The sequence below is a fragment of the Syngnathus scovelli genome, chromosome 9, assembly GCF_024217435.2.
Source record: "Syngnathus scovelli strain Florida chromosome 9, RoL_Ssco_1.2, whole genome shotgun sequence".
NCBI lineage: Eukaryota > Metazoa > Chordata > Actinopteri > Syngnathiformes > Syngnathidae > Syngnathus > Syngnathus scovelli.
Window position 1 is genome coordinate 5,827,391 of NC_090855.1, and position 27,961 is coordinate 5,855,351.

At 39.1% G+C, this 27,961-nt stretch overlaps 2 protein-coding genes across 3 annotated transcripts; one reads left to right on the plus strand and one right to left on the minus strand.

Moving 5' to 3' along the window:
• Positions 1–371: 371 nt before the first annotated feature.
• LOC125975111 (transmembrane protein 65) lies at positions 372–21,592 on the plus strand. Of its 2 annotated transcripts, none has more exons than XM_049730261.2 (10): positions 372–649; positions 807–1,127; positions 7,535–7,579; positions 7,800–7,867; positions 9,365–9,419; positions 11,694–11,736; positions 14,614–14,719; positions 16,065–16,207; positions 17,774–17,843; positions 17,933–21,592. In XM_049730261.2, the coding sequence occupies exons 2-9, from the start codon at positions 851–853 to the stop codon at positions 17,841–17,843; spliced, it is 807 nt and encodes a 268-aa protein (XP_049586218.1). In that variant the 5' UTR covers positions 372–649; positions 807–850; the 3' UTR covers positions 17,933–21,592. The 2 variants fall into 2 exon arrangements, with proteins under 2 accessions (XP_049586218.1, XP_049586220.1); XM_049730263.2 differs by having other exon boundaries at positions 17,967–21,592.
• On the minus strand, positions 18,481–26,889 carry mboat1 (membrane bound O-acyltransferase domain containing 1). The gene is made up of 13 exons (XM_049730256.2): positions 26,742–26,889; positions 25,709–25,854; positions 25,435–25,512; positions 23,790–23,885; positions 22,468–22,523; positions 22,286–22,340; positions 21,684–21,879; positions 21,305–21,497; positions 21,041–21,144; positions 20,884–20,948; positions 20,645–20,777; positions 20,419–20,570; positions 18,481–20,074 (listed from the first exon to the last, which is right to left on the minus strand). The coding sequence occupies exons 1-13, from the start codon at positions 26,829–26,831 to the stop codon at positions 19,912–19,914; spliced, it is 1,527 nt and encodes a 508-aa protein (XP_049586213.1). The 5' UTR covers positions 26,832–26,889; the 3' UTR covers positions 18,481–19,911.
• Between the last annotated feature and the right edge of the window lie 1,072 nt (positions 26,890–27,961).

The window sequence follows — 27,961 nt, forward strand, 5'->3', positions numbered from 1 at the left end:
ACCACTGCATAGTTTTCCACGCAGTCATCTTTTTCTTGAGGTGTGGAATTCAACCCGCACAACACGTATTTAAAAGAGGCAGGAATGTGATCACGCCCAACCCTGCTTGTAATGCTGATAAAGACTTAACATTTTAACAATTATTATGCATCGTAAGAGCTGGTTTCCTGTGGTTTTACAAATCAAATTATTGAAAAGTAACAAAATACTATTCATTCAGATTATTCTCTATGATCTTGATGTATCATTAACAGTGCAGTACAGTAGTGTAGTATTTTTATATAAATGTACTTCACCGTAGTATACTGGTTTTCCTGAACGTGCTTACGTCGACTATGACGTCACGTTAAAGAACCCTGCCCCCTCATGGGTCACGTGTGGATGCTTCCAGCCGCTCCAGTCCTCTCCCATCCGCCTCACAGCGTCCTGTCAACCGAAGGTTACAACGACAACAACCGCTTGCTAATATCATCATTGACGCCCATATTATCATTAAAAAATAGCATACTTTGAAGCTTTTTCTCGCTCCCATTTCCAGTTATAGTGCGGCGACTGAAAAAAAAGACACATATGCGCCGAGACAGTCGCTGTTGTTATTTTCCGTTTTATTCCGGAGCTAGTTGGACGGGACAGCCGAGCATCGACTGAGGTGAGACAAGTTGCACATTTTGGACCGTTATCGCCTCATTTTGTAGTTTTCGTGATTGCCACTCCTGTTGTCAGCCTTCGAATGACCCGACTTGTGTTATCATGTGACCGCTTCTGAAAGGAGTTGTTCATGTGCGGCTTGTTCCATGACCCTGCAGCTTCCTGAGCCATACCCACTTCCACGGTCGTCATCCCACCCGAGATGTTGCCCCGCCTGCGGGGAGTTTTGCGGCCCGTCCTCTACCTGCAAGCCGGTAGAAGGTCGCTCCAAGCCGAACCCTTGGCAGTGTCGGCTGCAGAGCTTCCGGTCTCCGCGCTGGTCCAGCGGCGTCACCTCGGCACACACCCGCTGAACGAGCCCGTGGAGCCCCTCAACTCGCCACAAGGGGCCAAGGAGTTTATTTATAGCCTCCATCCGTCTGAAAGAACCTGCTTACTACGGGAACTGCACAAGTTCGAGTCCATCGCCATAGCTCAAGGTGAGTGATAGTGTACAACTGGGAGTGTAAAATCCTTCCCTTTGTTGTGAACACAACAAAAATCGTGAAAGCATTTATCCTCACTAGTAGGGCAATGTAAACATCCTACGAGGTCAACTACATCTTACAAGTAACATGATGAAACCAACAAACACTACTTCATAACACATGCCACAAATGTTGCATCTGTTGCAATGTTAGCATAGCATTTTACTAAAGAGGTTTAATTACATACTTGTAGGCCAAGAGGGAAAAAACGTTATTGGTAAAACTTAGTCATCACTGTGTCACTGAACAAGCCTGGCTTTTAAAGCACCCATTCAACGCTACAGCAATGTTGTAGAATGCAAGGATGGCAATACCAAGTAGACAAAAATAATAGTTGCACCTCGCATGCATATACTGCATGTTGGAATTAATTTGCATAAAGCTTTAAGATATATGCCAATAGCAAAATAAACGGTCAGTGCTTGTGGATGTCATCACTTGCAGGGGAAGTTTGTAATGTAACCCCTTGCAAATAAACAACAGACTAGTGTGTACTTATCTTTTTTTATCTTTTATGTGTGATCGTGTAGCGTGACATTTTCCTAATGTAAAATACGTTTCTTGGTTTAATAAAGGTTGAGAAACACACATTTATACTTGGTAGTGTAAACTTAAAAAAAGCATAGGTAGAGCTTGTTTATGATCTTCACAAATGAGCAGTGGTGAAACTGAGAGAATATAGAAAATCAATCAGAGCCATGGAGCTATCATTGGCCATTGCTAATACAACCATTTGGAGACTCCTGGAGAAGAAAGAAAACCCTTGAGAAGAAACAGTTTCTTCATTTTTCCTTGATGTCATCATTTGGCATGGATTCATTTCTGATGTTTGATCGTTTGAAGCCAGAGGAATTCTATATCCAGTCATACCGTCTGAGTTTGCTACAATGGATTAAGGTGATGCTTCATTTCCAGGTAGCACTCTGCAATAATGAGCTCCCCAGACACTTATTTAAGTACGCCTTCATAATGGATTGGTAATCTAATACAAGAGCGGTATAAAATTCAACATTAATAATTAATTATTTTTTTATTTTATTATTGCATTTGCAGAATCTCATTATTGTTATTATTATATTTGTGAATCTCATTAGAAATTACAGGTGTACCAAATGTCAGTGTGGGAATCACACGCACCAGTTATTGAATCACTTTACCCCCGGGTGCCGTTTTGCCTCAACCGCAATCTCTTACCTTCGACTTTCCTGCGTGCAGAGGAAATCATTTATTGACGAGAATCAATTGGTTATGCTTAACCCCTGATTTCTGAAAGCATCAAGCAGTAGTCATTTGTAACACATTTTGTGTCTGCTTGGTCACGTCGTTCAAATTTAATATTTGATATGTGACAAAGCTTTCTGCTTCATCCTGACATTGCAAGCTCAGCAACAAACTTTAATCAGCAGCCTTACATGGAAATTATGAATGTCAACAAGCTCTAATCTCCAGTAAAACAAAAACATTCTCATTTGGTTCATCATTTGCGTTATTGCACCAAGACACTTACGTTATACAATAATGAATACAAATATTAACATTGTGCGAATAATTTGTAGAATACTGCTTTCTAATGAAGCGTGATGAAAATCTCTTTGGCACAGGTAAGATTAAACAAGCCTCCTTTTTGCTGCATAAATATTGACCCCAATTTAAAACTCCCATGAGCTCAATAGTTTTGCGTCAAAGTAAAAATAAACTCTTTAATGTGCAAATTTCTCCCCAGTTTTCAATATCCCCATCCCCACTCCCCTTTTGAAACCTTCAAAGCATTTGACTGCTGAATGTGTTTCTCTCAATAATCCGCATAAAATCATTGCAATACAGTATATGTAACCTCAATTGTAACAATGAATAAATTAAACTGAATTAGCTAAGAAATATATATGAAATTGTAGTGTCAATTCCAGCCTAAATGCTTACTTATTTATATTACATAGTACATTACTTTGAATATTGCTCACATATATCATTGCCATATTACATTACCATTAGTGACTGTACCTATTGGGAAGACTTTTATGCATAGATCAGCTCTTTTTATTTTTTCCCATGACTTGCCTGGCCAGTTTCAAGTTTGATGACATCCTCACCTTCCCCCATCATCTATTTAGAAGCCCTCAGAGATTCTCTTACCGGGTGCCTATGCAGGTTGCGGAAGAGCTGAATCAGTGACTACTGGACCAGTGGTTTTCTTTTTATTTTTTTTAAATAAACTTTGGATATATAGCTACTGTATTTAGATTTATTGGGCCATTTTTACAAATAATCTACATTTCCAATTAAATTTGTTATATTAAGACACTCTAGGGTCACTGGTGCTGCTGACTTTATTTTTAACAGGCACCTGCATTGAATATTGAATACTGGCGCTCTCTTAATGTTTTTTTTTTCTTTTTTAGAGAAAGCTAGAAGTCTCACCTTTTCATTTCTCCATAGTGCCTAAACTCATCTTCTGTATTTCATACACAGCTGTGCATCAGACAACCCATAGTGACACAAACACTCACGCATGCACACACACACGTCATTACAGACAAAAGAGCACCGCTGAAATTCATCTTAGGCTGATCTGAAACAAAAATGATTCTTCCTGAATGATTTGACATAATTCCACACTAGACAAGTCCAAACATGATTAATTTTTATTCCCACGTGCAACAACAGTCATGCTAATTTATATTAAATTGCGTGAACATTGATCAAATTGAAGTAGCTCCTCTGAGTTAAGTAGCGTGGTCACGTTTGGAAATAAACTAATTGATTCATGTCCTCCAACTGGCTGTACTCAAAATGGAAGTGGCTACATATGGCAGGTCTTTATTGAGAAATCAGAAAAGACAGACCCTTCTATAGATTTAATTCTAACCGTACCACACACACTCAGGTAATGTGATTCCTCCAAAAATCACAGATGACTCTATATTCATGGCCAGAAGACATTTTTAACGTTATAAAGCATCATGAAATGCATATCTATGATGTACTACTTGGTGCGCCTCCAAAACTAAGATTGTTTGGCTTTGGCAGAGCTGTTCAAGGCTGATTTGCCAAAATTGCATGAAAATATGGTAAATATCGGTTTAAGTGGAAAAAAGGGCAGATAAATCCGAGATTGGCCAAACTCATCAAAGCAGCTGCTATCAGTTTATCCTCAAGGTGCATGTCACACTATAAAGTCAGTTTCCTCTCTCTTTTTACCCTCAAGGTGATAAATGGCAAGGAGTGCGCTGGCAAGGGCAGGGGGAGGTAGGCCAATAACAATCAATCATCAATGCTGACAGTGATGATGCTTTAAGTAAGTGGGCGTCACCGCCATGACGTGACTCATCACCTGACTCGTTCCTCTAAGCCACAGGTGTCAAACTCGAGGCCCGAGGGCCAGATACGGCCCGCCACATCATTTTATGTGGCCCGCGAAGACAAATTGTGCATCAAATTCGTGTCATTGCTAGAATTGCAAATTGTCTTCACTTTTAATAATATCTTTTTTTTAAAAAAATATTTCACCAGTTTTTACTCGTCTGAAAACGAGTTATTTGTCAGGTTGTTTTGTAGCTTTTACTGTATATAATATGAGGTGCTCATACATTTATTTGGGTTGACAGTCATAATGGCCCTCCGAAAGAAGCTATGACTACAATGCGGCCCGCGAGAAAAATGAGTTTGACACCCCTGCTCTAAACCTATCCTGCCTCACCTTTTCTGCCAATCCCAACATATACATTTGAATTGTGCGAAATACAACTTGAATGGGGCAAATCAGTGCGCTTGCTTCCTGCTGTACACGAGCTCAAATGAATGTTTGACGATAGGTTGTATTGAAGTCATTTTGCAGCAGAACGTCTGCTTTTCCAAAGCGTCATTTACTTTGGCCGAGGTGAATATAACAACTCATTAACCACAAGTGCTCCATTCGGTCCCATCCGAAATTACTACACTACAAATGGATGTGAATGGTTTGGCTGGCGACTACCCTGTCTCTTGCCCAGAGTCAGCTTGGTTTGGTTTTAGTTGATCCGAAACCCAAATGAGGGTGAAGGGTATAGAAATCTGATAGCTTGGTGGTACTGTATTTTGACTGATGTGTTTATGTTTGCTTTGTGCTTTTTGCATAAAGAAAAAAACAATGACAGAGGCAAAGTGGTCCAAGTGGAAAGGCCTTTGTCCTTTAAGTTTTGAGGTAACAATCTAAAATTAAATCTAAATTGAAATGGAGGTGAATTAAAGGTCTCTTTGAAAGATGAACTAGGCCTTACTTTAATTCCTTAGTACGCTGAAAAGCATTGTGTATTGCATTGCTTCATCGTGAGTGGAAGGCAATGTGCGAGAAAAGTATTTCCTGGCATGGGTTACATTGACTGCAATAGTGAGCAGATGGTGTCTATCAGCACTAAAATGGATAGAGCGTGAGATCAAATGTGTGTGCGGCTTCATCATCACCATCATCTCTGAGGAACCGTAGTCGCTTCCCTTTATGCTCAAAGTGAATCCACTCTAGTATGTCTTTAGAGTTATTTTCAACAGCCCAATTAAAACCACCGATTTCCCACGTCCTGTCAGGAGAAAGCTCGTTTTTCTTCTTCTTGAGGTTTCCTATTACTCTGTGCTGACATCTTGGGCAAACCAGCGAGATTCTCCTATCCTTGTATTCAGTTGAATTAATTTATTAATATTATTCCTGTAGTGGATCTTACATTTGGACTCCCTCTTTCCTAATCTCTGTTTCTGTCTCTCCAGCTCACATTCTTTGGGGATCATTTCTTGTGTTCTGTCTCATGAATCATATAAAAATACTGCAATGCTCTGAGCTTGATGAATGTCGCTCCTCCTGTACTGTGCTCTATTGATTTTGTAGATACGCAGGCAAGCGGTCTAATAGGCTGCGAGGAGCTCATCCAAGCAATTTCTTGAAATGATTGTCCGCACAAAAAGGAATGCCCACCAGTAGAGCAGCCACATGCCCAAACAGCAGAAGCAAAGTTTATGACTTTTTAAAAATGCCATACAGTGTTAATATTATCCTGATTATCAACATATACTGACAGCTATTTTTCTGGCTTCCTGAGCGGCTGCATCAAATATCACCATACCCATCAACTGGGGAAAAAAAAACAAATAGAATCAGACATGAGTAGACTCTTAGATGCTTGCACTAGTGTGTGTGCGTGTGTGTGTACGTGTGCACTGCTCTGCTTTTAATAATCTAAAACAATGTGTAAATGCTGCTTCAGGGTGCTGTTGGAGCTGACAGCCCCATTAACAAATGTGTATTTAAAGTTGTATCCATCAACACAATGCTAATCAGCAAGCAGTTATCTGCTGTATTGCTGCAGGATGGGGAATGCACCATCGGGGAAATAGGACATGGCTGTCCCTGTTTGTGGGTAACTGCTCATCACAGTCCATTAAAGGCTTTCCCCCCAGATCCTTTCTGCTGAACCCAATTCTGGCAGTAAGGCAGCACTGTGGGATTTTAGATGCCACACAATCAATACTTTACACTAGAAGCCTTTAGTGAGCCATGTCAGCCAATGAATTGTAAGGTGAGAAAAATCTTCGAGAGCTTCTACTACTTGTTTGGCAATTTCACAATGATTTATCGTTTTGGAGTGCATTTGCCTTGTAGTTAAAGATTAAATGCCAAGTGGCATCACTCGAGTCTGATTAATGTGTGACTTTGGTGTGAGGAATGTGCTGTTATGAAACGCTCCCTTTATTGTTCTGTACAATACGACAAAATGAGTCATGTGACCCTGCATTCTAAAAGGAATGGAAAGCAGGATACGAAACTAAATGTGGAAGGAGAAAACTGCCTGATATAGTGCTTGACCAAGCTACTCCATTTAACCTTGTTATATGAACATGATTTGATTAAAATGACAAAGTCACAGTTTAAAACAACGCTGTAAATTGTGTCTTCCTCTAGGTGAGCCGGAATGAGTGACAGAATAGAAGTCAGCAAATGGAAAATCCGATTCCAATTTCCACAGACCTGAGTGAAACAAATCCAATTTCACAGAACCCGCAAAAGGGAACCGTTTTCTTGCCCTCGGCCTTTAAAACAACTGGCGTTAGCCAAAGAGGCTACATCGCGCAACTGTGACAGGACAACTGAAGTGACATTTAACTATTGAATATTCTTGACGTGCCCCCTGGCATGGCCTCCTCGGGAGCACAGTTGGATCAGCCGACGGGGGTCGGGAACTCGTCTACTTTTAGACACTCACCTTTCTGGGTGAAGGAGTCATCAAGGAGAGATTTCCTACTGATGCACTTTTATCATATGGTCTTTTCTTTTTCTGTTTTGTCATGTCTCTCACAAAGCAAGCATAACATCTTCTCGACTTTTGTGTCAACAGGGCAGCTGGAAATAGCGCCCCCTACTGCAGCACAATTAAGATATGGTAAGAAGTAAATTGTTTTTCCACAAATATTCTTGATGTTGTTTACAGTATGTTTGTATTCTACATGTTTCCTTAGATGAACAATATCAGCCATAGATAGTTATTTTACCTCTCTACAAAGCACATCAGATTCGATAAATTGTCTACTCTACCAAATGGATTATTTATTTACTGTTAAGTGTTTATTTTTCTCGTAATTTGTGTGGTTGTTATTTTTCAGTTCTCCTGCACAATGCACTCCCTTTTGTTGGATTTGGATTTCTGGACAACTGCATTATGATTGTTGCCGTAAGTTTCACATACAGTAAACGCTAAGACAACTCCAAGTAGATGACAATGAATTATCTTGACTTTTTGCCATCTGCAATTGTTTTCCCTATTTGATTATCAGCACATCTCTACACATACATATCTACACCATATTTGATTGGTTTGATTTGATTTGCCAGATTGAAGGAAGGCGGCTAAAGGTAACTCAAATTAAAATTGAGATTATGCCCCCAAATTAACCAAAGAAATTAAGTATTAAAATGTATATAAACTAATTAGACAGAAAGGCAACACTCCAGATGGGATTGTGACACTTTCTACTCAGTCATCATTTCACACTATCTGTCTGATCTTGGTGCCTCTCTCCATCCCCTAACATTCTGCATCACATCTCACATTCTTCTTTAATCACCACTCATTAATCTTACTGAAGGTCAAACAAACAAGATGGAAGAATGAAGTCTAATTTTTTGTTAGATGATGCCAAGACTCAGTCAGATACTAATATACGTACATAGTTGACATTTATTACAGCGCCTTAAGCGATGATTACAGGATTTATGATCTGATATCATTTTAAGCTTTTGCAATGTCACAACCTTCATCTTGGATTTTGTATTGAAGATGTAAAAGTTTGATCAATATGTGCATGGCTAAGTTTATTGAATTGGAAATTTAATTTGCCTTTAACAAATTGTTCACTATCAACAAAAAATATGTTTGTTTTTTTTCCACCATTAATCCAAGTTGCATTCACATGCTAGTCAATTAGTTCTCAAGGCAAATTTTATTATTTTAATCTACAAGCCAGCACCTGACCCTTTTGATATGAGTTACCATCACCAATATATGTCCTTACAGTTATATCAATTAGACATGGAAAAAATCTTTTTTTTTTTTTTAAATAGCTTAATTCAAAGAAGCCAAGAAGAGCCTTGCCATCATTTCTGACACAGAAACAAGCAATGCCCCCTGTGTGGGGATAGAATATAAATCATGTATTATATATAAAAGAAGAAAGTAGCAAACAGAAAAGAACTTGCTCGCCGCAGAACAATTTGGACTTGTTATTGCACATTGCATAACTCACCGCAGTATAAAATATTTAAGTCATGCTAGTAAAATATTTACTATTTTTGTTGCTGGAACTAGTTTTTTATAATACTTCAAGAGTTGGATGGATGGATGGATGGATGGATGGATGGATGGATGGATGGATGGATGGATGGATGGATGGATGGATGGATGGATGGATGGATGGATGGATGGATGGATGGATGGATGGATGGATGGATGGATGGATGGATGGATGGATGGATGGATGGATGGATGGATGGATGGATGGATGGATGGATGGATGGATGGATGGATGGATGGATGGATGGAAAGATGGAAAGATGGGCGCATGAATACACTGCAAGAAGTAAGCACAGCTCCATCAGTAAAAATGCAAGAAGTATCACAGACTAACCCGTGTTATCATACTTACTCAGTGTATTTGTTTCCCCCCCCCAGGGCACACAGATAGAATTGTCTATTGGCGTGATCCTTGGCATTTCCACTATGGCAGGTAAGAGCATCACTACTTAATACATAATTTAGTGAAGAGAAGAAAAATGTGTCACTGTGGCTGCCCTTTGGCAAATGAAGATTAGCTTTAATTTATAACATTTCCTTTGTCTGTCTTTAGAGAGGCGGTGCCTATTGGCGGCCTGCCATTTGGTACCGGGTAGAGAGATACTGGCCGGAAAAAAGGATTGGGGACCACTGCTTTAGAGAAATGATTATAAATGATAACTATGTCAAAATATGGCACAACAAAGTAAACTCTGTAATGAGCTTTTAATGGCTTACTTACACTTGAGCAGCGCGTTTGTGTTTTCATAAACGGAGCCATTTGCATTTTAACATGATGACTAAATGTGACTTTACAGTGATTTCCAATCCTATTCATTCGAATGGACCTACGTATTCAGAAGTTAGATTAATTGGCATCATTCGGTGTAAAGGGATTTTTTAAAAGGTGAAGATTTCTATTGATTTTAAATATTGTCATATCTTCCATAAAATGGGTAGTTTCAGGTTCAGATGATGTTCCTCTTTGACCCAGTCGCAATCATTAAGAAAAACTTTCTCAAACACTTGTGATGTATTCCTCTACGACAGAGAGAACTTTTTTTGATTAACATTGCATCCTGTGGAATCTCTCCCCTGCCTATAAGGCCTGTCAGGTCAAGAAAGATTAGCGGTCAGAGCTGAAGACTCAAGAGACGTTTTGATGCAAGCTGCTGATTTTTGGACATTTACTGACTCTTATCTTTGATTGTAGAAATTTGCCCACAAGTGCGCTGGAGTTTATCTCATGCTTGAAGCTCACATTGGTGCCCAAAACTAGGAGATAGGAGCAGCTTCTTTTCCTTTCTCTGCCTGACATTTTCAACGGTTGAGATGCCATTACAGCCACTCTAATGACATTCAAGATACAAATGGTTGCCTGGGTCACGGCTGCTTGGCAGTGATTTAGCACTCGTGTCAAGACTGCACTCAAGTCTCCCCAGCCAGCCAGCCAGCTAGCCAGCCAGCCAGCAACCCAGCCAGCCAGCCACCCATCACTCCTTTTCTGGCATGCAAATTAGTGTAAATGACGGCACGCACCATTGCAGATGGAGGGTCCACCATTCCAAAATAATCTATGTTGTTGAATATTGCTGGAATCATAAGTGACAATTTGGTCAAATTAATATTTTACCCACACTTGTGGGTTTTATTTTTACAAATCATTTATCAATTAAAAGTGTTGAAAATGGCTTAGTCTCTTTGAAAATACATTGGTTGCCATTTTTGGGGTCTCCTGACGCGTGACTATTTTGCAGGTATAAGGTTTGGGCACGATGCCAGCAATATCTCTACTCCATTTGCTCTTGAGTGGAGAAAAACAGCTTTTATTATTGCTTTTGAAAAGCTGCATATATAATACTACACAGGACATCATGGGTCAGAGGATGTTATGACCAATGGCGCGCTCTGATTTATTTTCATGGCTCATTTATTCACTAGTTTTATATGTGGTGGGCAATATTTTTGGCTTTGGGTCAAGACATAGCTCTGTATTTGCATGCCCAGTGCATTTCTAGCATGGTTAGATGTCTGAATCTGCACAGAGGCGGCGGCTTAGACCAATTTCTGACATCAAAATGTCAAAAGACCCGCCTTCTGTATCCCTGAATGCCCACCATGGCACAGAAAGTTGAACCAAATTCCCAATCTGGTGCGACGAGGCTAAAATTCTGCCACAATTCACTTAGGCATTAAGCCGTAATTAATCATTAACTAAAAATACAGTTTATAAAATTTGAATGTTCTGCTGGCTAACTTCTGTGCTTCTCCCCTCCCCTTTCGTACACCAGCTTCTCCAACACCACTACGTAATGACTATTTTTGTCAGAGTGCAACTGCACCAACATGTGGAGGCGGACTAAAAAGTAAATGTTTTCATGTAGTAGCTGTGAGTTGCAAGTAGGGAGATGTGTGCCATTTCGTGCAACAGATCTGCTCATTTAACAGTTTTCAGGATGGCACGCATTAATTTCACTTAGCTAAAAATCCTCTGTGGCTCTTTCGCCCACGTGTTCAGGTGTATCAGCCAAAAAATAGATGAATAACCCTGGAAGGCTTACGTGTTGCCATCTCGAAAGGCTGCTGGACTCCAAATTAGAAAAGCGGAAAATGGATACACTCACGGGAAATTTCAATTAAAAAAAAAAGTTATCTTTGGCAGTGTCACTCAATACTGTTTTGAGTCTTCATCTCTAAAATGGAAATTTTACTCTTGTCTCTTCCCCAGCTGCTGCTCTTGGCAATTTGGTGTCCGATCTGGCAGGACTCGGGTAAGAAAAAGTTCACACTCAGTCATACGCACATACACACACACACCTATCAAAACACACTCGCCTCCAGACACACTTAAGATGCACACACAGTGACTTGAATTGAGATTTGTGACTCATGAGGTATGACTTGTGGCAAAGTGCATTTTATTATTAAACCTGGACTTTATAAAAGATTTTTTTTTTTTTTTCATTTTGTGTGGAAATACTATGCGGAATTACACAGTGTAATACATTTATTACACTACTGAGATGATATGTCTCAGAAGCCACCCCGCATCATCGAGTAACTTAGTGACTTTAGGTTTATGAACTGGTTTATGAAGCAATTTTGAAGCTTCATTTTCCCATCACAACCTTTGAGTGCCCAAGGTAAGAAAAGTGCCATACCCATTTGCCAGAAATAATAACGGCAAAATGCTACTATAGCGGTTGAATTATTATGTTCCATGATGCAGCCATGCTGTTGTAATGAAGGCATGATCAAAAACATAACACATAGATATTGTTTCATGTTCAGTAGCAGGTCTACCGAAGCAGCACACAGACATCAACAAGGATGTGTTATGACCCCATCACGGATGACGTATTGTTGTGGCCTTTTTACACACAAACACACGCCCGCGTGTGTGTGTGCTAACTCTGTCACAATTAGACGGAGAACACCCCCAAGGTGTGTTGTCAAGATGAGACCAGATCAGGTCAGATATGAGAAGCCAAGAGCTGTTGCTGTGCAACAATGGTGTCACACTTTATCTTCACTTTCATCAACAAAATGGAGGAAACCACACTAATCTAATTTGAAGTCCTTAGAGTCAAATAACGAGTGAACCAGATAAATGGTTAACATTGTTCAATTGTACAATGATGTATCGAAAAGCAATATAATACACGCCCGCCCATTGGTCTCTGTGATTATTCATAGAGCTCTGGTGGGAATCATCTCTTTTCCAGGCTAGGCCAGATGACAAATAGCCAAATGTATGCTTGCACCCATACATTTGCATGATTTATAGAGTGGCTTTTGCTGCTCTGCCCAATTCCAGCCAGACTGGGTAGAATATCCATGAATTAGTCAGTCGTTATTCCGACCAAAAAAGCCTCATGAAAAGCTCATCGATTGATGTTCCCCCCCCCCCCAATCTTTAGTCTAAATCGAAATTGTACGACGAAGAGAGCATTCATCCTTTACCCCAACTAATGCATTTTAATTAGTAGCGGCAATCTCCCAAGTCAACAATTCCTTCCCATCATATCATTGCCATTTAACGTAAGGTCAGAAAATGAAAGTATCTTCACACTGTTTTCCTCTTGAGAATTTTATGGACTTGTATGGCACATTTGTGCCGATAGATCAAATATTCTTCACCAGCTGTCTTGGCTGCAGTTTTTCTTTTTTAAATGGCCCAATTCATCTGGTGCTTCCTAGTATAGCACAGAAGGACTGTCTATAACATATAATTGGACCTAGAAAAGTTAAAGGGAAAAAAAATAAAAAAAATAGTGTTTTTTGCCTCCAGGGGGATACGAGAAATATATCTGTGCTCACCACAAGCTGAGTGTAACGCAAAGCTATGATGCATTATCATCATATCCTGCAATTTATCCTCGTGCATCTCGCCACAACTCAAAATGTTATCTTATTTATCATACAAGCAGCCAGCTTCCATTTCTTTGACCATAAATATAACTGTCATTCAGCCTTAGCATACATATTGGTATTTGACCCCCAAAAAATTGTTGCTAACCAAAACAGCAGCACCCAAGCATATTGACAGTCTCACATGATCTGATGTTGTCCATATTACCCTGTCTTGCTACATTTTGCCATTACAATGCTTTTTATTTGCTTTCACTTCTTTTAGCCCAATGAATATTATCCCAAAAGACAAACTAGTAATTCGGTATTAGATTCCCTCCATAGTTTCTGTTCCACTGTGTTTACAGTCATCCTGCAAAATATTGTCTTCACCCTTCCTTCCTGAAATATGATATTTGTCATCGCTCAACCTTGCTGATTCCACAGTCGGGTGACACGGAGTAGCTGAGCAGCCGTTAAATGTGTCAAGTCGTTTTAACTTAAAATGTTATAAATGCATTTGTCACACCGAAACTGCACGCCGATGAAATATGATCGGTTTGAGTAGCAGTAATTTTTTTTTAACTGCTGTAGATAAAAAGAGAAATGTTGTGAAAAAAGTCAAAAAGTATCCCAGTGGCCCCATATTCCCTCTGGTTTCCTTTTAGTGATGAATAACTTTGTAGCAGTTCAATTTTAAAATCTGTCACAAGACCCCAGATGATTCATTGATGTTTTTTTTTTTGTATTTTGTACAGTCCTGACATTTGTTGCTCTGTAGGAGCCTCATAATCATCCTCATTTTTAAAATAAGCATCCTCATTTTTAAAATTATAATAATCAGATGATGTTTGCTGATTGTTGCCGGTTACAAAATGATAATAATGATAATAGTCCTGGCGATAGAAGGGCTAGGGGTGTAATTAAAGTCGTTGGTGAGAAAAAGGGGATTGTGCTAATATTTTGTGCAGTGTCCCTTGGGAGAGAGGAGACGTGAGCACAGGTCAAAAAATGATTGATTTATGGCGCGTCAAAGATGTTTTGGCCTCCTTGGCTGCCTCTTCATCCCCTACCAAAATAATAAAACTGTCAAGATGTTGATGACTCCACTTGTTGGTTCGGGTGACAAAGTGCTCCTCATGCTTTATGGGTCACAAAACAAAAAAAATGCATAATGCATGTCACATCAGGACAATTCCTGATTGCCACATGCAGACAGCCGATCATACCTCTGGACAATTTGGAGTCTTTAGCCAACCTAACGTGTTTTTCTTTATTTCTCTTGTGTCTCTTTCCAGGCTGGCAGGTTACGTGGAGGCTCTGGCATCTCGACTGGGGATGCAGATTCCTGACCTGAGTCCAAAGCAGGCCGACATGTGGCAGACCAGAGTCAGCTCCCACTCGGTTGGTAATCAAGTCAGGCAAACACTTGCCAAATGTTGCTAAACTATGAAGCAACAATATCCAACAAAACAATGCCCCTTAAAATACCTGCTTAAGAATCATTCTGAATCAGCATGGATTGGTCATAAGACCCCATAAGTGGTAATGGTAACGCAGATGAGGGTTGTGTGCGTTGTCTGCAATCTATTGGTTGACTTCATTTAGTTTTACAGACACATATTAATTTATGTTTAATTACAATTAAATAGTCCTTTCAAATTGGTAAGAAGATGACTGGAGCAAATCAAAATTAATTTGCCCCATTATTGCATTTCGGTGCTTTAACTGGGTGCTTAAGCAGCTGCAGGCATTGATGGCTTTAATTTGTCTTGTTAGGCAAGTCAGATCTTGGCTCTGTGGCCTTTTAATCGCTCGATATTAGAAAGAAAATTTACACTTGAAAGATTTTCAATAGTGTCTACCTCTGAGGTGTCATTAGGTATGACTGGTTTGATTTGTTAAACACTTAAAGGCGGACTGCAAAAGTTCACCCAACTCCTTTGTGCTGTGCTTTTCCGAAAGCTTTGATTAAAATCAATGTTGTCCATGAATAGTTCCTGCAGACACGTTTGCCGATTAATCCCCTTCATGGCCTACATCATGATGATATCACCGTGTTAGCTGGAGGCAAAAGAAACAAACATTGGGGGCAAGAGAACACGCCAGGAGTAAACCTCACTACTTTTATGTGAAAAATGTCATCTTGTGTTGTTTTTGTGTAAAACCATAAAAGCAAAAACAAAAACTTGAAATACAGCCACATCCCTGCCTCCACTAAAAGGCTGTGGTTGAACGCGATTAGTTGAAAGGATTGGACTGAGAGTATCATCAAGAATGCTCGTGTTGGCAGCGCACACTTCATATCAGGTAAGATTTAACATGAAATGTACTCTCATGAAATTTTGAAAGTTATTTTGTAAATCTTGAACATGTCCATTCAAGACGTAGTCATAGGCTTCTATGATTTATCGGCCTCATTTTTTTCTATAAGGTAGGTGTAAATGTCCGGTCATTGCACTGTGGGCAGCTCTGTGAAATGGCCCATTCAGTGAGTGGCGTAGGCGTTGAAAATAAAATAGCTAAATTGCTTCCCATGATGGGACTCCCATCAGCCCCAGTCAACTTTTTAGAGTAACATTTACGGTCGTGTCTAGCTAAACCACTCCCGTAAATGACATCACATTGTTTCCAAACTTTGAAAGGTTCTAAGCAGACTTTGATATGACATTAACTGTGATGTACTGTTTATGACAGTAAGGCTGCACTCAATTCAATTCCCAGTAACCTTTCACATTTTTACTTGCAGGGCAAAGCCATCGGCGTGGGCATCGGTTGCATCCTGGGCATGTTCCCCCTCCTCTTCTTCAGTGACGACGATGACAAGAAAAAGGCAGCCAAGAACGCCAACAAGGACAAGACGCAAACGGCTAAAACTGCCAATGACAGCAAGTGAGCTAAGTGCACTCACACTTTGGACCCATGGACCAAAACAGATAGCCAAATAGTCCAAGGCTTTAGATCTTATTGAAGAGCTTCGTGAAAGTGAAGCACATGGACATCTGCTCCAGATATCATCATCATCAGCTTACTTTTGGGAGCTAAAGGAGATAGATTTGGTTTTGACCAACATGAAACTTTAATTTAACGTAATTCTAAATATAATTTTAAAGACCTCTAATATGGTAAAATAAAATTTTATTTCATTTTAAATCTCAACTATCATGAGATATGTGTATGTGAATTTATTCCCAACTCCTATTGAACAGACACATTTTTGACATTAGGAAAACAAAGCAAAAATGACATTTAAAGTATCGACAGTATAGTGAAAGAATGACGATCTCAGTTCACTTATGCCTTGTTGAGCTTAACACAAAGGTTGGGTGAATAGCAACAGGTCGATTGGACCTTCTTCCATTTAGTTGAAGAGTTTTTAATTGCTCACTGGCATAAATAGATGAACATTGATTGTAGTAGATAATTTGTTTTTGGACCCGGTAACTGAAAATGGATCATTTCTCACAGGTCCTTGCAGTGGTTGGGAATGAGGGCATTCTTTTATGTCTCTACTGCACTCTGCTGGTTAAGATTCTAAATTTTTCAGGTCACATTACTGGCTACACTTCCATCCCTCTCGTGAGCTCAAATCCAAGAACTGAATTAACAATTATTCCCTTACAAAATATAATATTCACTTTTCAATTAAAAGCATGTTTAGTATTGTGGAAGTGCAACTCTCGAGCATATTAAGTTTTAAATAATTTGTCCCTCATGTTGCTCAGTAAATATCAGTTAAATCTGAGCATTTTTGTTATTGTTATGATGGTGATGTTTGAAAATGAACAAGTGTGGCTTCTGCCGTCCTTTATCTTTTAAAATGTACTTCCATTGCGTCTCAGCAGCAGAACAATGTTCTCTCTTTTTGGGTTTTCGCCCTTGAGACACCTTTGTGTTTTAGCTGCTTTGCATTTCATTTACTGCATATATAGCTCTTGTTTTTTAAGTGTTTATTTAAAGCTGCCCATTTGTAGGTTGACATACCAAACGAGATGAAGTTTTTGGACCTTTTTGGTTTTCATAAATGTGACGGATTAATGAAGTTAGAGCAGGATGAAGAAGTGGCAAAGTCAAGCTTTTTTTAGCTTGCAAATCTTGATGCAATATGATAGAATGCAATATACAACTAACAAGGCACAAGTTGAGTTGAACATGAAAACATGATAGTGACAAGTTGTCCCATTCATTTTACTCACATTTATCATTTATTAACTCACATTTATTTATCATGTACTTGATGTTCTTATTTTTAGAGAAACAATTGTAATATGACTGCAAAGATGACTTAAAAACAGAAAAGATGATGACACTTAGTCAACTTGATATTTATTTATATAATACTTGTATTAAATGACTGTTTATTTGTATTATTTTTGGTTGGTTGTCATGACGACTGTTATTTTGTGGGAAGTTTAGAAACGCATGTACCGGACTGTATTTCTTTCTTTCCTTTATTAGTTTGTGTTCCAGCTTGAGAAGTGGTTCCACGCCGCATGCTAATGCCAGCATGGGTGTAAAGGATTTGTAGGTGATGATTTTTCATTTGATCTGCTTTTATTAAACACTCCCAAACCAGATTGTATACTCGTTCAACTTGTGATACATTTGTTGTCATAGATAATGCAGAAAATATTTTTTTCACGGGCAATAGCTGCGGTGGACCTGTGGTGACCCACAGACCAAAAAAGCCCGATCGGACTCCTTCTTCAGCCTGACAGCTTCTTCCTTACTGCTGGTGTCCAGTCCAGAAGTGTGAGTTGAAAATTCTCAGTTTTTAATCACCATTGGGGTGTTTGAGTAATATTTCTTTAGTCCCTCACCTAGGACCTACAGTATTTGCCATGGCAAACCCAGAAAGCCCAAATCGTTAACCCCCAGCAAACACAAGGCCCTTTTCCGTGGTAAGGTGACAATTTTAACTCAGCTCTCATAAGACTAATATTAGTAGAAGACTGTCAAAAAGAAAAAAAAAAAAAGCTTGGGATGTTAGACATACAAATAGTTCCTTTATGGGCAACATAAAATAAATGCTAATATATATTAATGTTATCCAGCAATGTTTGTTGAAAAAAGCCAAGTTGGTCTCCATGACTTCATTACCACAGTGTCTAAATGTGAGTAGTAGTTTTTGTTGTTTGCTTTTGTTTACACTGAAGTTCCAAAAATTCAAGTTGTCAGGAAGCTTTATTGGTTAAATTTCAAGCAATTAAAAATAATATGTACAGTACAGTTTAAAAAAAGAATAGAAAAAAAAAAATCACACACTCACTCACAGTATGTTTTATATCGTGTGTAAACCAAAAAAAAGATAAAAATCACACTGAATACGTTCTCTAACAATCCAGCCATACTGTGCACTGACATATTTCTCTATTGACTAAAACCACACAAGATACATAGGTGCATAATCACGTCAAATGGCGATATGTTTGGTAGCAACACTGACTTTTTTTTTCTCCATTAAAAAATTCTCAACGTCTATAAATAGGAGCAATATTTGCTGTTTACCAACACATAAATCAGTGTCAATATTTGTCGATTCAAGATTCATTATTTTACCAGCACTTGTACCTCCAGAATTATACATTTACCTTAAAATATGTCAATTTTAACATACTTAAAAAGAGTACAACAGTTTTATCGTAAACTTTCTCACAAACAATACATTCTCTGAGCCAAATATGAAAACAAACGTGCCACAAGGGAGACATGTTGTCAACAACACCTATTTTCATCCTATTAGAACACCAATAGATAAAGCTAACAGTGACATAATACCCAATACACCCGGTGACCTAGTGATAATGGATTTTTTCTCTCTCAAATTAATGTTCATCTGGAAAGCAATACATTTTTCAGCACGTTAGTGTAACACGACTCAATTACATGCTATTGACTTTTGCATGGATTAGATGTGCTTAGTTTTTAAATATAATACAATCGCATTTAGTCTTAAGAAGTGTGTTTAAAAATTGTATAGATATAATTTCTATTTAACTTTTAAGTAGATTTCAATTAAACCAATAAAGTTGTTTTTGCTCTAAATACATATTACTGCAGTCATTGCTCAAATTAGTTAATGTCTTCCAATAATATAAAACAATTGCAAGCCACTGCTTTAAATAAACCTTTACCTTCAATATATTGGATATCAATAGCCATTTTTTTTTATCATCATGATAAATTTATATTGAACAGGCTCACTTGTTTGACTTGCAACATGCACACATACATACAAACCCACGCACACACTGTGGGGAGTGTCTGGTAACAGTAGGTAATGGAGCTCCAGTCACACAACAACAGCTTTGTGCGCCATCACAGCCACAATGTGCATATTTGTCCTCTAGTGTCTTGCTTGTGCGTGTGTGGTATTTGAGTCTAGCATGTGCGTGTGTTTTCACTCTCCCACTGTGCTGGCCAGAGTCCCACACCGAGACAGGGCACCTCCAGTTAATAAAGATCTTCTGTCAGATGTACTGGCAACACAATCCTCGCTCATGATGTCCACTTGATGACTAGATTGTCTTAAAAGAATAAATAGCACACTACTGTTCTTTCCTCTTTTTGGTTTGCCTGGAAGCCAATCGGGGCCTTCAGTGCGTTTTGTCGTTGTTGTTACAGTGGACAGATAGACACTGGGAAAACGAGATGTGTGTGGTGGCCTTTGTGATGGCAGAAATTACTTTGCTCTTGAATTTGGGATGCAGGACAATCACAGCTAAGATGCTGAGGATGTGCATGTAGAAGTACATGGACCTGGAACACAGCCAGAGTCAGTGTCACAAAAGCTCCCAATAGATCTTTGATTTTTTTTTTTCTTTGGTTGAAAACTCTCTTGAACCTCCGCTACAACACGTCTCCCTGACACATAAAGCTCTTAATACCTTAATTCATCATACTTCCTTTACACCGATTACTACTTTCCTAATCGCCAGGGCCTTAGTGCCATCCTGTGGCATCTTACAGAACAATAGAAAAAAAAAAACTTAGTGCCTGTGCAGTATATAAGTACATATATATTTTTCAATTTTATATTCTTATCTTGCATGAATACTTTTTTTATGTTAGAGGCCAAAATAATGATGATGGATTGAAGGTACCTGTAATAGACCATGGTGGGTTCTACTGCCAACAGTAGAAAGGGCATGACCATGTAGCAAATGGCCAACTGTGTGGAAGCCCACGTCAAAACGTCGTAAGCCAGCTTTAAACTTCTAGAACCCAAGAAGTAGTGACGGAAGGATTTTCGTACCTTGAGGACAAAGATTGATGGAAATTTAGGACTATAGTGGTTTAATGTAGAAATTAAAAATTTACTGAACTCACAGCTCGTGCTGCCAGCGTGACTGGGATGGCAGTGATGAAGGTGAAATAGTATCCTGGGTAAATGCCGTGCCACAGGGCAGATAAGATGAAGGTCAGGACCAAACGGTGACGCGGCGCTCGATTGTAACACACCCTGATGAGTGGCGGGACAAAAGAAAAGAAAGGAAGAAAATGAAAAAGAAAATACTAATACTGTCTGGAAGTATCCCACGTGATAAACATGGATTCACCGTATTTACATTTTAAGCCAATTTCCCGTTTGTATGTTCCAGTTGTCAATGAACGTCTTGAAGCTGGTTGCTGTCTGTAAAAGACAAACAATCAAGTGGAAAAGGATTATTCATTTAAATCTCTCCTCAAACGCATGAATTGCACACTGAAGGACATGGAAAGTACCTCAACTCGCATGATATTCAGGTTACTGAGGAGGTTCCAGGAAGCTTTTCCATGTTCATCCATTCCTGAGAAACCAAACCCGGCAGCATTGTTGATGGCATCACCTGCCATGATAGAAGAATGAAAAGCTAATTTTAGATTAAAGCTGCAAACTGAAGTTATAAGCGTTTCACAACAGGCAGCATGAGCTTCACAATGGGGTCAGGACGGCTAAGCTGAGTCAAATGTCTGGTTTCTTCACGCCCCAGCACAACATTTACTCACCTAGGGTCCAAGCAAAGTAGAATTTGGGTCTTGCAGCTTGAATGGAAAAAAATGCGTAGGTGAGTCGGGTGATGAAAGGGGCGTGGCTGACAAAGTGGGGGTGGACGTTGTACGTTATTGGCAGCGACCGTGTGATGATCAAGAAGAAGAGCATGCAAACACAGCACACCAATAACTTTTGACAGACAGCGTTCTGTGGAGGTGATGGACACAACACAAACAGGATGATCCTACCTACCGTATTAAAACAAAGGCGAGAAATCAAAGCGCGCATACAATAATCAAGAATGACTGTAATTTGCCTTAAAGACACATTCAAGTAAAATTCATCCATTTGAGAGCGAGAGAGAGAAGAGAAGATTTGAAAGTAGAATCTTACCAGAGGTGACAGGTCAGGACATTTGTGGTAGCCATTTTTGCCGTTGGTCATGCTGGCGCGTTGCTGCTTGAGCTTGCTGCTGATGTGTGTGCCCTCAATGAAGTTGATGTAGTCCTTGTAATTATTGAACGGTCCCACCAACACGCTCATGAAGTTGAGATTGTAACTCAGGTACTCGACGAGAGTAGGTTTCGCACTTCACATAGACCAGAACAAGAAAAGAAAATGAAAAATGAAAAAAAAAAACCCATCAGAATTGTGTAAGAGCTTTAGATGAAAGAAGAGAACGCTATTTGGATCAACGTAATTCTACTGTGAGATGAAAAGGAGTTCATAAAAGTGTGATCAAAAATTATTTCTTGTGATTGTAGAGGCACTGTAGCGCGAAAGTTGATCCGCATCAGAAATGCCATATTTTGAAATAGAGATGGATACCCAAACTTATAGGACACACTGTAATAATATCATCATGAGAATAGTCCAAAAATATTTCTTCTGTAATCGTTCCCATGCAAAATGATATCTCAAAATAACACGCTTTCCTTTCCACCCAAATTAGAATGCCACTGTGTTAGTAATGAAATATTTACACGCAAACTCACGATATTGCCAGTAGCTTCTGTTCTGCGGTCAGATCGTCAGCTTTCTTACACATACCTAGAATGAAAAATATTTTACTATATCGCTATCATTGTTTCAAATTTATTTATTCTAACATCCCACAATCAATCACCTCTTTAATTTCACTACTAAACCTCACTAATAGGTGTGCGTGTTTTCTTACCGTCATGGAGCTGGAATGCAAGTGAGGTAATCTTCTGGGTCATTATCATCAGTGGCCTGAGCAGAAAATAAATATCTAAATATTGTTAGACACTATCAGTATTAATTTACTAAGCAGTTTATTCATGATCAAGCAAAAGCAACAAGGACCATGATGGCGATAAGGGAAACCTAACAAGTTATGTGTTGAATCTCACTAATTTCACAGGAGAGCACGGCGCGGTAACTAGTTGCACACACTGAAATTGATTTAAAGTGATTCACCAAGTCAACTCCCTGAAAACTGAGCGCAGTCCCCAAAGTCATGGGATGGGAGCCTGCCAATATAGTCATCGGCACGAGAACCGTGCTAATGAGCAAAGTCAGCTGAGGTATATTTATTGGTGGAGCCTTGCTCAGCAAATGCCTTTTTCTCTACTCGCCTGAATGAGAGTAGGATGTCCCATGTTTGTTAGAATTATTAATTTAATGTTTAGTCTTGTACTTAATTTTTTATTCATTCAATAATTGAGGTGGGATACTTAAGTTAGACTTGGGATTTGCACAGCGAAAACGTGACAAGGCTTGACTTGACTTGGTATTCATGAGACTTGACGAGTCCTTCCTGTTTATCTTTGACAGTTACGTTCTATAAGTCAATGTGTCATTTGTTTTGTTTTTGGTATTCCTTCACAGTTTAGTCACCAATAGCTAATCAAACAATAACTAAGCTTCATGTAGATTCTGAATATAATTGTGAAGACAAAATAATAGATTGGTTTGGATCATTTAAAAAAAAAATCCTATTGTGTACGGCTAACTTGTATAAATACTGAGAGAAAAGTGGCTAATATGACTAAATACCATCGTACGGCTTCACTTATGATGTGTTATGACTTGAATGACTTAAATTTAGTAGAGCCCTGACTTGACTTTCTGGATGTTTGACTTCCTCTAACCAGTGTTGCACAATAAAGCGCAACAGTCCATGAGTGATAACCATGTAGCTTATTTTTCCCGTTCCTTTTACTCTCTTTATTGTCTTTTGAGTCCAACAAAAAATAACAAAAATAATGACGCTCATTTAACCACACTCAGAAGTGTTCTTTGTTTCCTAATTTTAAGTACCAGTTGCCAGGGGGGCAATATGAATTCCACCTGCCTAGACAATGTCACACAACAAAGTGCACACACACTGCCTCCTTTTAATCAGCAGCACTGTATTTACTGAAGGCCGTGTCACTGGTGACTGAGTAAGCATGCGGAAAAGTTAACTGATAACATGCAAAGTGAAGTTACTAATGGACTGCCGTAGTAAAGGTGTGGCAAAAACAGTTTTCTCACCCGGAGAAGTCAGTGGACAGTATTTCATATTTAAAGATGAGGACTCGGCTCACTTGACACACAGTCAGGTATCCCATCGCCACCACCATAGAATACCTTGGAGGGAACAGAAAGATGTTTTTGTGAGCGGTTCAGTTGATTATTGATTGAGGGATTTTTGTGAGGTTCAGTTGAGATTATTTAGTCTAGTACAACACACGCGGAATCCGGTTCAAGCTCAAATGAGCAGATGCTGTAACTAACAAAACCTGAAGAGTACAAGGTCATTTAAATTACCGTAATTTCCTGACTATAAACCGCACTTGAATATAAGCCACACCAGTTAAAATAAGGGGACAATCCTGCGGATATTTAAAAAAAAAAATGTCCTCATTTCTATTGCCTGTATTGCCTAAACAAATCATCCTACAATATCATAAAAATAATGAAAAATCCATTGATCAACAGCACCAGACTATAAACCGCAGGGTTCAAAGCTTGTGCAAAAAGTAGCGTTTTATAGTCCGGAAATTACGGTATAATGAATATTGTGTCTATGCAAAAACATGGACCTGTGCAAATATATCTATATAAATGGGTTATGTTTAAAATGAGCCTGCAGTGCTCTCCAGTCTATTTTTCTCCTTTCACTCAAGTGTCGCAACAAACTGGACCTGACTTGTTTGGTCTCATTCCTAAATATAAACACGGGTGCAAACCCCAACACTTAAATTGTAACAGGAGCAATCAAGATTTAAACAGGCCCTTTAAACACATGCGCACACTTTGTTTTTTTTTCTTCTCTTGATTCAAAAGACTGATCTGTTAGGCTGACGTTCCCTGGACATGTTTCACATTGGTGGCATACTTTCAATCAACCGTTTCTTCACTCAGGTTACATCCGGAGCTCTGGAATGTGCTTTGCGTCAATTAACTACTTGACCACGATCATGACTTAATTCACTCGCCGTTGTATCATTCCTGTCCCATTTGTCATTATGTTGCCCCTCGGACTGGTCAGTCTGGTCGAGAGACCGCATTGGCTAGTTAGGAACAAAAGAGCTTCTTCTATCTAAAAGCAATCTAGAACGTCAGAAGTAAGAACCTGCTACATACCGGTAGACCAGATAGTTTAACATTTGTGCAGATTTAATCACAGACCAAAACATTAATGGAGAGTTTCTCAACAGGTGAACTCTGGCACAAATCTAAACACAGGCCCCTTTCCATACAGACCCAGATGTAATATTACTTAAAACAATAGTGCAAAAAAAGTGCAAATTTTGGGTGTTTTACACAAGTTTACACTAATCATAGCGTTTCTGGTCACTACAGTACTATACAGGAACTACGCTAAAGAGGTCAAATAAAATGCAACTCCTCCCACATAAAATGACTCAGCCAATCTAGTCATTTATTCCGAGTAGCTTCACAATCAATCAGTGGCCGGCGCGCCGAATCTGGCCCACCAAATCATCCAATATGTTGCGGCAACAGCTCTTGTGAAAGCGCTAATAATTTACCCCTTCTGTCTAGATATATAAGATTTCCAAAACAAAAGCAAATCTTTTTTTCTAAGAATTTCAAGAAAAAGGCACCAATTGAGCAATGCGACCAGTTTGGGGTTGAACTGAATGGATCTCACAAACAAACAAAACATATTTACCTGTGTACATTGCTGATGTCAGCTTGGATGATAATAAGGTAGTTTGCAAGCACCACTGCCAGGAGGTGAGTGGAGTACCTGCAAAGAGGGACACATGTAATAAGAACTACATTTCATGGTCACCTGTGCTGGACTATGAGAAAGTGTCAATTCCAACATGATACTCATCTCTTGCCAGACTATGGACAACTGTACTGGCCAAAGAGTTGAAGTACTGTATTTAATAGTTGAACATATGTGGGTGAGTGTGATGTGAAATATCCTCATACTGTACCATCCAAAGCAGAAAATGATGAATATGACACCAAGCAGAGCAGCCACCGTGTGCCTCACCAGGGGACTGCTCCGTCGAGGACTGAGGTAGAGACGAAACCAGAAGGCAAACGACAGAGCGAATAGCTGACACGCCAGAAAGTTCACCTGAGTAGCACATACATTTTTTTTTTTTATTGCGTATTGTTTATGTTGTTTTAGCCTGTTACTCTAGTCAGTGCACGTAAATCTCAGCTCACTGTGGGTCCATTCTGCAGTGGACTGGTCAGCTGCCAGTCACAGGGCACTTCGACAAACAACCGTTTACACTCACATAAACAATTACAACAATTTTTAGTCAATTGCAGGGCACGTGGGAGCTGAACTCGCGCTGTCTGAGCCGAAGTCGATGTGCCACTACACCATCAGATTTAGAGACTTCGATTAACCCGACATGAATGTGTTTGGAACGTGGAAGGAAGCTTGTATTATGTCAGCTCACTTTCAATGGCCTACTAACAATGTATTCATTAGTTTTCATTTATTCATAGTTGTGCTTGGAGGTTTGGGATAATTTTTTAAATATTGGCAATTTTTCATGATGATTAAGCATGGACGATCTAATTTTCTTTGCTGCTATCTTTTGTTCAATATTTGTGCTGTTCTGAAATGACTTATAGTTTAATTTGCATTCTGTTAAAAATCATATAAATACCAGAGTGCTTGTTTTCTTGAAAGAATTGCACTCATCTTACAATTCTGTTAGTTTAGAAATAACATGAACCCATTCGACCACCTGTTGCCATTCAGACAGCAGAAAAGGAAACATTTCCTGCAAGTTTGTGATCAATTGCACAGGGACTGATTTTATGATGAGTACGTCATTTGTGAGTAAACTAAGACAAGATCATGTGGGTATAATTTTTTTGGAAGGGGTGGGGGGTTAATTGGAGGTGTGAGGATTTATAAATCACGACGCGTCTTTTAAAACAAGTACATGCATATATGGTAGAAAACCATTGTGACAAGTTTAAGTACTACAGCAGTGTTCTTACCAGTGCGAGAGGAAATCCCAAAAATTCAGTAACAGGCAGCAGCCACTGAGAACCAGTGGTCCGATATACATTGTCTATGCGCTCGGCCATCCTAAGAAATAAAAACAAAAACGACAAAAAAACTTGTGTCTAGACTACCCGTCCTTTTTTGCCTTTTTAAAACAAGGCAGAAACTACTTTGGTTAAGTGAAATACATCGTGCATATAATGGATCCCGTGACAAGTCAAACCAGTCCACGGTTTGGTGAAATCCCAAGCTGCCAAGCACGCTCGGCGGTATCTTGCGCCTTCCTACTTCACCGCCTCTTTCAATCACTCCACAACAGCAACTGGCAGTGCTTTTGGAGTCTGACACCAGAATGAAGATGAGTATTATTTCCTTATGTATCTTCAAAATAAAAGCTATCCGACTGCTGTCTGTTTAACTTGTTTTTAAAATGCTGTTAACCTCAGTGAGTTAATTCAATCAAAGTTATCAAAATGAGTAAAATAACATTTTAGAAAAAGGGCTACATATAATCTGGTAAATTATACGGTACAATTTTAAATTCTACGGATGTATCTTTTTTTTTAAAGCTTTTGTGGCACTCTGTGTTTTGTTCCACGTGGCGAGTAATGCTTACTTGTGTTTCTTTACAGATGGTGAATTAATAATAATCAACTTTGTGTTTGTTAGACTATCCAAGTGTATCAAGTTATGACTAATAAAAATGTTTCCCGTTGTTAGTCTTATCGGATCCACAATCACTGTTACACTCTTTTATTTGTTTTTCATTAAGCAAGATCTAATGAGAAACATATCACACTGACGTGCCAACGCCGAACAATTTCAAACACATGCTTTAATTTATGGAAACGGATTTATTGACCCCCCGTTTTTTTCCCAATACAATATCTCATTGTAATAAAAAAAAAAACTATTTTCCAAGGGAATTCCAGGCAGCAACAAACAAAAATCAAATCAGTTCCTTTTACTTAGTTTTACTAGGATATTCCATGTACAAACAGCAACAAAGAGTTTTAATAATCACAAACTGCACCTATATTCAATTTTGTAGTTAGTTACTACTGCCATCTAGCGCCTTAGTTGGGGATTACAGCACGTTTGCCAAGTGACGTTGCCTGTTTACAACTGCCAATGAGCACGTGGCGCACGGGACTCCGCGATGTGATTGGTCAGATTCAGCAGAAACAGGGCGGAGACTGTTGAGTGATCCGCC

Bases quoted from the DNA above. Each gene is read 5' to 3' on its own strand.
- LOC125975111 (XM_049730261.2), top strand. From the start codon at position 851: ATGTTGCCCCGCCTGCGGGGAGTTTTGCGGCCCGTCCTCTACCTGCAA. The intron at 1,128-7,534 runs GTGAGTGATAGT...TTGTGTCAACAG, and splicing joins GTCCATCGCCATAGCTCAAG to GGCAGCTGGAAATAGCGCCC. The intron at 16,208-17,773 runs GTGAGCTAAGTG...TTCCTTTATTAG, and splicing joins AAAACTGCCAATGACAGCAA to TTTGTGTTCCAGCTTGAGAA.
- mboat1 (XM_049730256.2), bottom strand. From the start codon at position 26,831: ATGGCCGAGCGCATAGACAATGTATATCGGACCACTGGTTCTCAGTGG. The intron at 20,949-21,040 runs GTACTTTCCATG...TGTCTTTTACAG, and splicing joins TGAATATCATGCGAGTTGAG to ACAGCAACCAGCTTCAAGAC. The intron at 20,778-20,883 runs GTAAATACGGTG...GCCACTCATCAG, and splicing joins ACGGGAAATTGGCTTAAAAT to GGTGTGTTACAATCGAGCGC.